The sequence below is a fragment of the Ipomoea nil genome, unplaced genomic scaffold (assembly GCF_001879475.1).
Source record: "Ipomoea nil cultivar Tokyo-kokei standard unplaced genomic scaffold, Asagao_1.1 scaffold1074, whole genome shotgun sequence".
Taxonomy (NCBI): Eukaryota; Viridiplantae; Streptophyta; class Magnoliopsida; order Solanales; family Convolvulaceae; genus Ipomoea; species Ipomoea nil.
The window spans coordinates 2,887,372-2,900,002 of NW_017617502.1; the positions used below are offsets into that span (position 1 = coordinate 2,887,372).

The 12,631-nt window shown below is 35.2% G+C and overlaps 2 protein-coding genes across 3 annotated transcripts; one reads left to right on the plus strand and one right to left on the minus strand.

Moving 5' to 3' along the window:
- The first annotated feature begins 309 nt into the window (after nt 1-309).
- On the plus strand, nt 310-2,908 carry LOC109182851 (GTP cyclohydrolase 1-like). Its single transcript, XM_019333074.1, has 2 exons — nt 310-648; nt 1,529-2,908. The coding sequence occupies exons 1-2, from the start codon at nt 432-434 to the stop codon at nt 2,311-2,313; spliced, it is 1,002 nt and encodes a 333-aa protein (XP_019188619.1). The 5' UTR covers nt 310-431; the 3' UTR covers nt 2,314-2,908.
- Nucleotides 2,909-3,577: 669 nt separating this feature from the next.
- On the minus strand, nt 3,578-10,211 carry LOC109182850 (serine/threonine-protein kinase MHK). 2 transcript variants are annotated; one of them, XM_019333072.1, is made up of 18 exons: nt 10,085-10,211; nt 8,834-9,205; nt 8,671-8,749; nt 8,164-8,232; nt 7,952-8,041; nt 7,600-7,738; nt 7,399-7,501; nt 7,255-7,307; nt 6,870-6,936; nt 6,445-6,553; nt 6,236-6,301; nt 6,070-6,138; nt 5,905-5,965; nt 5,690-5,794; nt 5,353-5,384; nt 5,177-5,222; nt 4,979-5,054; nt 3,578-4,002 (listed from the first exon to the last, which is right to left on the minus strand). In XM_019333072.1, the coding sequence occupies exons 2-18, from the start codon at nt 8,839-8,841 to the stop codon at nt 3,873-3,875; spliced, it is 1,302 nt and encodes a 433-aa protein (XP_019188617.1). In that variant the 5' UTR covers nt 8,842-9,205; nt 10,085-10,211; the 3' UTR covers nt 3,578-3,872. The 2 variants fall into 2 exon arrangements, with proteins under 2 accessions (XP_019188617.1, XP_019188616.1); XM_019333071.1 differs by having other exon boundaries at nt 5,353-5,387.
- Nucleotides 10,212-12,631: the final 2,420 nt, after the last annotated feature.

Sequence of the window (12,631 nt, forward strand, 5' to 3'; positions counted from 1 at the left end):
AAAAAATTTAAAAAAATAATAATAATAAAATTGAAAGGCAATACTCCTTCCACACATTCCAAACATCAACTACAACCCTACGTTCATATAAATACTACTATCATTCGGTATCTATCACTCGCAGCTCTTCTTCCTCTCGATTGCAGCCCTACTATCATTTTGTTTTTTCTTTAGTCTGAAAAATCATTTTACTTATAATTTGAACAATTAATACATATGGGAAATGGGAATTGATTGGTTGGGAGTTTCTTCTTTCCAACTTACCAACCAATCAATTGGTTGGGAGTTACTTATAATTTGAACAATTGATTGGTTGGGAGTTTCTTGATTCGGGTGTTTGAAAGGTTGAATGACTTGAATCTTTGGGTTATACTTTTGCTGGAATTTTGTTTTTTGGGATCTGATTTGTTCCGCACATTGAATCACTGTCAATGGCCGCCTTGGTTGATGAGCATTTCAATGTGGAAGTAGAGAATGGAGTGAAGTTTGGGGGGTGTGTTGAGCTTGGCGTTGAGGAGGGAGGCGAGAATTGTGGCATTGAGGATTCTGTGAGAGCCCTTTTGCAGTGTTTGGGTGAAGATATCAACAGAGAAGGGCTCCGCAAAACTCCTTTCCGGGTGGCCAAGGCTCTCCGAGAAGGGACCAGAGGTCACTCACTTCTTCTCCTATCGCTCCTCCCTTATTTTTGAATTTCTGCTATTTTGTGCCCTAGTTTAGTTTGGGCATGCATATCAACTTTTGTTAGAGCCTTACTAGATTTGTTGTGTTTAATGGTATTTTTTTATGTAGTTTCTAAATATATAAATTTTATATACTAATACTAAGCATACCTTCAGTAAGTCTCGTTAACCGAATCAGATACATAAAAAGTGACCGAGGGAGTACTACAATTTTTCATGATTGCTATGTAAGGCCCTATAACACTCAAACACTTTCTGGCTTTGTTTTGTTTGGTAAATGGTAGTTGTTAGCTGAAAAGTTAATTAGTCGCTGAGAGCTGTTTGATATGATTTCTTTTCTCAAAAGCTAATTGAAAAAGTTGCTTTGAGAAGCTTTTTGAATTTTAGTATTTGGAGTTACAAAAAACTGATTAACCAAACACTTATATTGATTTTTTAACCAAGTCAAACAGCTAATAGTGGTCAAATAAGCCAAAATTAACTGATAAGCTAATTATTTTACCAAACAGAGCCATCTATTTCTTTGTTAATGCTTATTATATTAGGAAGAGAAGAGAATCAGCAGTCCTAAAATTAATAAGATAAAAGGTCTATAGGAGGTGGATTAGTCAACTATGCTGCATCATTTTGTAGACTTTTTGAAGAAACTTGGAGTCTTTGACACTTCTCTCTCACTTCTTTAACAAAAAGTAGCAGTATTTGGTTCTGTGCAATAAATATAGTAAGTAGCAACTTTACAGTTGTGTGGAAATGATCATCTATTGACAGAGTCACAGAGATGTTGAGCCTGATTTTCTTGCCAATTGCCATTCATCAATGACTTACTAATTTGCATATTTTTGTTCCAGGATACAAACAAAAGGTAAATGATATCATTGATGGAGCCTTATTCCCAGAAGCCGGGTTGGAAAGTGGGATTGGTCAGGCTGGTGGTGCAGGCGGGATTGTTATTGTTCGTGATCTTGATCTCTTCTCGTACTGTGAATCTTGCCTGCTTCCTTTCCAAGTGAAGTGTCATGTAGGCTACGTTCCGGCTGGGCAGCGGGTTGTAGGGCTAAGCAAGCTGTCCCGTGTGGCTGATATTTTCGCGAAAAGACTTCAGGACCCCCAGCGCCTTGCTGATGAAGTGTGCGCCGCTTTACAGCAGGGAATCGAGCCAAGAGGCGTCGCTCTTGTTCTGCAGTGTTGGCATCTAAACGTTGAGTCGGCCTTTCTTGACACGAATCGCCAAGGATGGGTTAAGAGTTTGGTTGCCTCGGGCTCGGGGGTTTTCGAGGATGAGAAAGCTGATATTTGGTCGGACTTTATAAGTCTACTGAAATTCAGAGGTATTGATATGGGAAGTCGCACTGACCAATCTTGGTGCCCGTCTCAGCTTTCCTGCCACGTACCAAATTCGACTATGACAAACGCGGTGGTTTCGATTCTTCGGTCTCTAGGCGAAGACCCGTCGAGAAAAGAGCTCATTGGGACCCCATCTCGTTTCGTGAAGTGGTTCATGAATTTCAAAAACTCCAATTCGGAGATGAAACCGAATGGATTCGTTAGAGCTAGGATAGACCCGTTGGGTTCTAATGGCGAGGTTGGCCCCGAAGAACTCTCCTCTGAAGTGAACTTGCCATTCTGGTCCTAATGCGAGCACCATTTACTTCCTTTTCATGGGGTTGTGCACATAGGGTACTACTCCCCAAAAGGCGGCAATCCAATCGGGACATCCCTATTGCAATCTATAGTACACTTTTACGGTTTCAAGCTTCAGGTTCAGGAAAGGCTCACGAAGCAGATAGCCGAGACTGTTGCGTCTGTCGTGGGCGAGGATGTTATGGTAGTCGTCGAAGCCAACCACACGTGCATGATATCGAGAGGGATTGAGAAGTTTGGTAGTAATACCGCTACAATTGCTGTTTTGGGACGATTTTCCAGAGACCATGCTTCGAGGGCGAAATTGTTGCAGAGCATTCCAAATTATTGTTGTGCAGGGAGATGATAATAATTGATTGGGTTATAGGAAGGAATACACAGGTTCAGTTTTGGCAGGAAAGATAAGATTAGACACAAGATATAGTAGCAAGGATGAGCAGTTGAATAAATATTGGCTTTGTTATTTTCATACTAGAAAAAGATGTCATAATGCTAAAATGGCTCAAAGAACCTTTCTGCATTTTAGTATTCCTTTCTGGGAAATATTGTTAAGTACTACGACATACAATTGAAGTTGTCATGGATGGGTATATTCCATCATAACGTAGCCTCCCTCTGAATCTAGTGATGCAATATAGGTAATCCATGCACGGAAATTAAACTTTTTAACATTGTTTAAAAAATCAGATGTGTCTCTTAAAAGTAAATACATTTTAAAAGTCTACTTAAAAAAATAAATTGGGGTTTAATTCTCATCGAAGACATAGGTCATTGAAAGACCCAAAATTTAAAAAAATTGATCAGAGATGATAAAAACTCCTTGTACACTCGTACACAAAGTGTACAAGTACAAGCAAGGGTAAAAACTAAAAACGAATTGATTAACTTGCGATTTATCTTTTCTAACGAGTTCTTCCATTTTCCTGAAGTTATAAATGTTGACCCTATTTGGTAAAATAGTTAGCCTATCAACAAATTTTAACTTGTTTAACCACTATTAGTTGTTTGACTTAGTTAATTAACTTTTTGTAACAACTTATTGCTCTAAAAAGCTAAAATTCAAACAGCTGCTCAAAACAGTTTTTTCAATTAACTTTTTGAGAGTTATTTTGCATACTAATAGCTAATTTACTAAATATTTTTCTACAATCAGTCAATACTATCAACTAATCAAACACATTAACCCAATCAACTAATAGCTATCAACCAACAGTTATTTACCAAACATCCTATTGTCTTATGGGAGGGAGAGGATGGATGGAAAAAAAAAAAAAAAAAAAGTATAATCCAAATAAGTGTGTAGTACACAGTACAAGTTCCATCTTTAAACATTTGATCCATATAAATGTTGATCAAGCAAAACCAATTAGGCAACAGTGAGCAATTGTGTTGATCAGGAAAGAATCACACTCGCATTTACAAGATGATCCACGAGTGAGGGGTGCATGTTGAGTGTAGACCTCAAGGGCAATGTACAAATACACAAGAAATAATTACAGCTAAAATACCTATAAAGGCCAGGCCATTCTTATTGGAGGTTATTAACTTGTTTTAAAGGTAATGTCCCTGCTGGAAGGGGGACGACATGGCCAGTAAGGGTCGGTCGAAAATGTTAGTCTGTAAAGAAGCCATAGCAAAGCCTGCTGATTGGGGAACGCCAGCGGATGTGTGTGGAATTGAACTGCCAAAACAAAAAAGGCAAGTATAAATTGTAATGTTAGAATAGTTGCAATAATCCTTAACATATCTCTATTTATTAGGCTACTATGAGATGAGGATAAAGTTAGGGTCAATGACTGAAATGGGCAACTTTCAATAAGTAATGACAAAAATAATAAGCTTTTTAAAAATGGACAATATTGGAAAAAACTCATTTACGACATTCGACAATGAGTTTCTTAAAATCTAAATGATTTTTTTGTCCCACATGCGTTTCTCGTATTTTAGCGAAAAAAAAAAATTCATTTTTGAATTTTTGAGAAACTTATTTGCGACTTGCATTTCTGACAAGAAACGCATGACCAAAATGAATTTTTTTCCAATATATATATGTACATTTTTTAAAAGCTTCCTAGTTTTGTCATTGTCTTTTCTTTCCTTCCCATTTAAGTCATTTACCCGATACAATTATAGGGTGAATAAAAACTCTCTTTTTTGAGTGACGAAGGAAACTCGCAATCACTACTCGAAGGTGTGCACTGGGTAAACCCCACCACCTTGTGACCCTAGCCAGCAAAGGACCACAAGGAGGTAAACCAACTTAGGTTGCCCATAGCTGACCGACTCAAGCCAAGAGGGCTGGGATTCGAACTCGTGACCTTGTGGGTACAAGTTTGTATCCTTAACCATCTTGGTTGGGATTAGATTTTACAACAAATTGCCACATGGTGAAAATTTTTGGTCACAAGCTTGATCCCTATGATGATAGGGTATGATTTTACAAAACTATCATAACCATAATGATTAATTGCAACTATGCTTAAAGGCTACAGCACGGGATATCTACAATTAAACATGCAGAGTTGCAGACTAGAAAAATATGAAACATGCATAGAAATATGGGTCGAGGGGGACAACAGGAAAAAAACCAATCAATCATAGGTGGGGGGACAAACAGGAAGAGAAGGAAAAGTGCAATTAAATAGTTGTAACTAAACCTGAATGACAATGACAGAGAGGACTCCATTGGTGCCGAAGTTCTATGCTGATCAGAAGGAAACAATGACCAAACAACTGAAAGGCAGCAGTAGCAAGCATATCAGATGCCAGATGGCATATCTCTATAGATATATATATAATGTCAAACTCTTCTTAAAAGTAAGTGTTAAATAATAACTCATTCGTATAAAGTTTACCTGATTGCTGTGAGTGGTCCTGGAATCCTGAGCATAAAAGCATATCCTGTTCATTTTTAATCACAAGTTCTTAGAACTGCTACAGAGTATATGTTCTATAACCAGGAATTCACTATAAGGCATCACTTCATACAGTAACTAAAAGTTGATTATACAACACATACAGAATCTCTCACCTTTACTGCAGCTTGATTTTTAGTCTCTATTTTTTCTGTAAAAATAAATCCAGACAATCAGCTGAACATAGATACATTTAAGAGAGAGAGGGGGGGAAAAAAAGTGCACAACAGATTCAACAATCTAGCATCCATCTCTTTTAACACAAGTGGAGCAAAATTGGTGAAAACAGTCTACTATGACCAGAATTGACTTTCCAAATAGAAAAGGATAAGAATCTTAAAATTTGAAGTAGCATGCTCCAAAACAAAATAATCTCTAATCACGATAGCATGATTAAATCAACCAAAGTAAGCAATCCCATCAAGAAACATGAACCTAAAGAACAATTTTTACCCTGTCTAGAAGAACTGGGGTTCACTGCCAAAGTCAAACCAAGAAAACAGTCATCTCTTTCCATGCCAAAATCCCAAAGGTTCAACTCAAGATTTGGTTTTGACCCTGCAATTAAAAAAAAAAAAAAAAAAAAAAAAAAAAAAAAAGAACTAGTTTTACTATATAGAGACTAAAATATATAAAAACTTCTCTGAAAATGTATCATCAATACTCACCATCATTACTTAACTTTAGCTGCAGTGGATCACCCAATGAATGTGGAATCCTTATTCCAGCCTGTTTATTAGCAAGAGTCAGGGGCTTTATCCAGTTTCATGGACAGAAACCAATAACAAAAATTTGAGAATTCAACCCATTGACAAACTTGAGAAATGTATTACATGGAAAAAGGGATGCTGCAAGCACTGGTCAGCAGTTGGCCTCCTCAATGGGTCCCATGAGCAGAGTTGCTATTTGGTAAAGAAAGGAAATCAGCATCAAAACCCATTTAAATCTAATTTTATGCAATAAACATTGGTATTAGGCATTCCTATTAACAAAGACTACCTCAATCAAATCAATAGCTTCCAAGCTTGCATTGGGTATCATATCAGAAAGATTTACTGGCATAATCTACCAAAAGCGAATAGAAACGAAATACATGAGTTCCACTTTTGACAAGATGAAGTTATGTATGTTGAAATGTTGAGAAAGGGAGATTATAAAGGTAACAAAGAGCTTTTTCATAACTAAAGAAAAGCATGGAGTTCACTCACATGAAGGTAACTGATATCAATCAAACGGGAGATGTTTCTTGCTTCAGGAAAGGCATTCCAATCTGGAGTGCCAAGAACACAGCATATTTTATACAGTTGATCCATCTCACTGGCATAAGAAAAACATTTATGATTAGGACCTAAAGAACATTGATCAATAATTTCAGCTTAACCAGTGGAGAATAAATTATTAATGAATGCTGAGTTCATTAATAAATAAATAAATAAGAGCAAAGTATTAACATCAAAAGTCTAAGCTGATATAAATAAAAAAAATTCTTCAAATAAGAATATTAGCAAGCACCATATGAACACTCTAAATGACAACAAAAACAAGGGTAGAAAGTAGTTCAACTTTTCAAGAGAGGAGAAAACCGCACTTAACACTTCTACGCATGAATATGATCTTGGGTTATAACATTCACCTTTCACCAGGGAAAATTGGGCACAAAGTGAAAAGTTCAGCAAGTATTGCACCAACTGCCCACATATCTGTGTTAGTTGTATGCATATGTTAGTCATCAGCCCAATGATCAAATAATATGCACAAAATCACAAAATGCATAAAATGTATGCAGAAGCAGCAGCTGGAGCTAAATATTCAATTGTGAAACTTGAGAAATACATAATGGAAAATTTGGTCAATTAAGCAGCCTATTATCATAAAATCCAAAATCAGAAAAGGACCAACTGAATTGACACTTTTTAAAAGATACAAGAATTTGTCTACTATGAACTATCAGACAGAAAATAAGGCAACTCCAATCATTAAGAAGCTTTTATGATTGGAAGATAGTAGATTTTCCATACCTATGGCAGGTGTGTATAATGAAGATTGTAGCAAGACTTCTGGTGCTCGGTACCTAGAACAGTCACAGAAAGCCAACCACTACAGATGATATATCTATAGCAGATAGAGAAAGATGTCAACCCAGTATAGTAAAGATAACTCACCAGCGAGTGGAAACATAATCTGTGAAAGGAGGCATTGAAGACACTTCTCTTGCGAGTCCAAAGTCAGCAATTTTCATGATGTCATTGGTCACAAGTATATTCTCTGGAGGCAGAAAGAAAGATAATAACTTGGCTTAACAGCTTAGCAAACAAGATTGAACTGCACCTAATGCATAAACATTTAAATAAAATACATAATACCAGGTTTTAAATCCCGATGAAAATATCCATTTCTATGTATATGAGCAAGTCCCTGCAACAACTGAGACAACAACCCTCTGATTTCTTCCTCTGAGAGAGGTCTTTGCCGTTCTTTCATGGTTTGGTACAAATTGTGTTCCTAGATAATCCACAACATCCAATTGATATTTGCATTTAAATGATATTAAATACATGTCTATGCTGTGTGTAATGAATTAAGCAGCTAAGAATAGCTCATTATGAATTATGTCAAGAGTGAGATAACAAGACAGGCATTTAGGATTCTCTCATTAATGAGAAAACATACATACAATGAGGAAATTAGGTATGAAAGGAAACAAACTACACCAACCATGTATTCGAATATGAAGAATAGCTCATTATTCTCCCTGACAATCTCCTTCAACTTGATGATATTAGGATGATTCAGTTTACAGAGGGACTGCACAAAAGAAGATGATAGTGACTAGCACACGTGAACATCTCTGTTATAGCAATGCACTAAATTGACTATCACAACATTGAAAGATCAGTGCATCTTCAAATGAGAGCAACAGCACTCACCTTTACTTCTCGCAGATTTATGCACTCTTCCCAATCATAAAATTTTCTCTTCATTTTCTTAACCGCAACCTGCAACAAAAACAAGAATCTAAACTTGCATTTGATGGCAAAAAGAAGTTCTGCAAAAAGTTTGGATTTAAATCTATATCAAATAATACTCATTGATGAAAGCCATCTGAGAGAAGAAATGTAAAGACAGATAAACTAGGCATAAGACATTATTAAAAAGTAAAATAAAACAACATTTCCCCATTTAAAAATGAAACAAGTGAATCTAAAGAAAAAAAGGAAAAAGGAAAGAGAGCACAAAAAGACAGATAAAGTAAATGAAAACAAAAACAAACAGATGGCCTCCAGTGTCAAAATGATTCACTCATAAGACTTTGCAGGACATTTCTCTTACATCACCTGATGTCATCACCAAAAGACGTACACAGAAAATAACAAAATGCATGCATAGTTGAAAGAATAGAGAAGTATTATTAGATCAAATAAACATTTACTTACGATCTCAGATGTTCTCATGTTAATAGCTTTATATACAGTACCACATGTTCCATCCCCAAGTTCTTTCAGTATCTTGTATCTGAATGTAATAATTGAGAAAGAACATCAGACAAAAAGCATACCAAGGAAAGTAAACTCAAATGAAGTTCTCAAGAAAACTCACTTTTCCATTGTCAGATTTACAGCAAGTGACAAAGCAATTTCTCTCAATGGACTTCTAATGTCCTGATAGAGGTTTCTACACTGTTGTCAACACAGTGTTTTTTACTTGGCTGATAACATCTATCAGAGCATATGTGCATCATATAATACAAGGAATTGTAGAAGGCCCAGTTTTCATTGCAAGGCATCAACAAAAAAATTATCAACATTCTTAACTGCAGCCTTCACAAGCTGCAGCCAGTGGTTATCATCTAAAACCAACCACTGTCTTAGTCAGACCCGTGTTGCAAGTAGACTACAAGAAGAGGTCAGCTACATCCAAGAAAGCTTGTAAAATGCAACACATTTCTTTTCCAAACTTCAGGTCTTTCACCTGTCAAAAGTTCATGAAAGTCAGCCACAAAAAGAGAGTCTAGATGCATCATCTCTACTTCTTTGGCAATAGGATTTGTAAAATCTAGTATTGAACCACACACACACACACACACACACACACACACACAAAAAAAAGAGAGAGAGAGAGAGAGAGAGAGAAACAAAAATCTGAAATATGTGACTCTTTGAGTTTACTTTAATAAACATAGGAAGAGAAACAAATAGAAAGGCACAGCTAAAGTTTACTGAGCTTCTTTTGAATCAAGAACATGTCTTTCAGTTGAAAACTTCAAAAAATTTTAGCTGTTGTCTTCTTGTGAAGCATAAAGTTACTCCGATTGTGTAAACCAAACAAGAACAATCTCAAGTGTGGTACTACTAACGAGATTAAACTATACTGCCCACCTGCCAAGGCACACAATTATAGAAAATCCAAAATTCCAAACGATACAATTGAACGAAACTAATGAATATGATGATCAAACATCAATCAGAAAGAAAACGCCGCAGCGAAATTAATAAAAGAGGAGTTGGGATTTAAACTTCACTTCTGAGATATCTCAAACAGCCAATTAAACTTGAACAAAGGATAATTTATCAGCAAGACCATACATTATTAAACATACTCTCAACAGATGGCCTTGAAAATTTCCAGAGCCAATGAGTCAATAACCAAAAACAAAAAACAGAGTAAAATTTATTTTTTTAAAAAATTAAATAAATAAAGAATAAATTCGAATACAAGTAATTGACACAATGCAATTCAAATTTTTTTTTAAAAAAAAAATACAATTCAAAGCTGCAAAAGGAAATTCCCGAGACAGTGAAATTCAAAGGTAAGCATGAAAATCCGTAGATACAGAGAGATTGAACTCACCGGCTGATGAATTGCAGAGAAACGGGAAGGATCTAGAGAGAGAAAGAGAATTGGAGAGAGAGAGATGAAACTTAATACTGTGATTGATAATGCAAGAGGCTTGTCGTTGAAAACAAGAGAGAGAGAGAGAGAGAGAGAGAGAGAGAGAGAGAGAGAGAGGTAGTGAGAGAAAGAAGAATGAATTCTGTGGAGAGAGAAAATTTGGATTACTGGCGTCGGCGTGTAACAGCAAAACCCGCAGAGGCGTTTTGAGAAGAAACAAAAACAAAAACTAAATGATAAAGAAAAATTTAAAAATTAAAAATCGGAGAATATAATATTACTTTTTTAGTAATTAAAAAGGAAGGATATTCTTCTAATATCTTGTTTATCGTTTTATTTTTTATTTTTCTTTTTATTTTTTCTTGTGTATAAATTTATCAAAAGATGCTTAGTGGTGGGGTAAAGCAATTGGTCCTAGTTGAGGAGGTGAGCTTTACGAAACTACCCTCCTTTGTCAAATTCCAACATATTTACAATAATTATTTTAAGAGTTAATTATCGAAACAATTCCCGACAATAACGAAATTATCAATTTGATCCTTAATTACTTTTTGTCTAATTAAATCTTTAATTTTTAAAATATTAACTAATTTGATCTTTCAACGTCAAAAATTTGTTTAATTCAAGTGTATTGCTAGAATTTCACATCACATACACTATTTCCTCTCTTATTAAACCAAAAAGTTAATTACTGAAATGGTCCCTTAATTATAGTAAAATTATCAATATGGTCCCGAGTAGTCCGAGTAGCGACGTGAAATTCCAGCAATACTCTCGAATTAAACTGACGTTTGATGGCTAAACAAATGTAGGACCAAATTGGTTAAGATTTTTAAAGTTGAGGCTTAATTAGGCAAAAAAAATATAGTCAATGACCAAATTAATAATTTCGCTATAGTCAATGTGCCATTTTGATAATTAACTCTTAATTAAATGACGAATTTGACCTGCAATGATCTATCAAATTGTTGCGCGGAATCCGTGGTGAGAGTGCAATTTAGTCCAAATTGGTTATGGGTCTTTTTGTCAATTGGAAGAGCTACTATACTCTGCCCTTTTAATTTGTCAACACGTTTCGGATTTTGGACTTAGGATTGAAGAATTAGTATAGAATACATGGCTTCTTAAAGAGTTTGCTTGGGTTCTAAGGCCTTGTAAATTTGTAATCAATCGTTATACCCTACACCACGGCGCACAGTGCTCCAAAACGATGTCGTTTTGGGAGGCGCAGTAGGAAGTTGCTGGGATTATGTGTATTTGTTTACACAGTTATGTGTATTTGTTCATATAGTTATGTGTATTGGTTCATACAGTTATGTACATTTTTTATACAATTATGTACATTCTTTTTATACAATTATGTACATCCGAATCAGAAAATTTGTGTGTATTATATTAATAGTTGATGTGTATTATGTTAAAAGTTTATGTTTATTATGTATTATGTTAGATTATGTGTATTATCTTTTAAAAAGAGTATGTATATTTTGTTATATAATTATGTACATTCATGTATACAATTATGTGTATTCTAGTATAACATTATGTACATTCTTGAACAGCGGGTTTTTTTTTAAAGAAAAAACTACTGCCATTCACTGGGGCGTAAAATTTCAAAAATAAATAAATAAATAAAACGACGTCGTTTTGCATCTGGGCGCATAGTGCAACGCGCGCCGTGGTGTAGGATATAAATTGCCTTTTGTAATGCACTCAAGACAATGAATACAGAAGAAAAGTAGAGGAAAGGAGAAGAGAATTTGAGTAGAGAAAGATTGGGTGAAGAAGATGATAATTTGAATTAATACTCAGCATAAAAATTTATATTACACTTCGGTTGCCCTATATGACTATATACTCCCCCGGAACCAATTCACCTCCCTTCTCAACAAACTAATAACACCAACAGAAACAAAGAAACTGGAAATTTATTAAACAATAGCAAATGCAAAACGATGTCGTCTGAACTTGCCTCACATCTGCTTTCAATCCGCCTCCTCAGACGACGTCATTTCTCATCCCGCTTCTTCTTCTCCTCAATTCCAGTTACTTCTTCTTTCTTCATTCTCCTTCCCTTTGACTTCCTGAGCTTTCTGGAATTTAGATTACCTTTGTGGGCTGTTACAAAATTTTCGATGATTTATTGAGTTTTTAATTTCATATATAAAATTTTTGAAAAAAATTGGCACTTTTTATGTAATAACTCAAAATTTTATTTTTCAATTTCATGAAATAATTTTTAGAAGTAAAATATATTTTTTTAAAAGGATAAATCTGTATCCATTGTGAAACGAACTTACAGGGCGTTTGGTTGGAGGGGAGGAATTATGTGGGAAAGAAATTGTAATTCTATGGGAGTTGAATTACTAGGAATAAAGTGGGAATTTAAATTTCAGTGTTTGGTTGACAGTAATAGAATTACTGGGAATTTCAATTCCAATGTTTGGTATACATGGGAATTGAAAGGGAATAAGTAGTATAAAGTCAAAAATGTCCATTATTGTT

Bases quoted from the DNA above. Each gene is read 5' to 3' on its own strand.
- LOC109182851 (XM_019333074.1), top strand. From the start codon at position 432: ATGGCCGCCTTGGTTGATGAGCATTTCAATGTGGAAGTAGAGAATGGA. The intron at 649-1,528 runs GTCACTCACTTC...TTTTTGTTCCAG, and splicing joins TCTCCGAGAAGGGACCAGAG to GATACAAACAAAAGGTAAAT.
- LOC109182850 (XM_019333071.1), bottom strand. The intron at 5,055-5,176 runs GTAAACTTTATA...GCTGCCTTTCAG, and splicing joins GGACCACTCACAGCAATCAG to TTGTTTGGTCATTGTTTCCT. The intron at 4,003-4,978 runs GTTTAGTTACAA...TTGTTTTGGCAG, and splicing joins TCTCTGTCATTGTCATTCAG to TTCAATTCCACACACATCCG.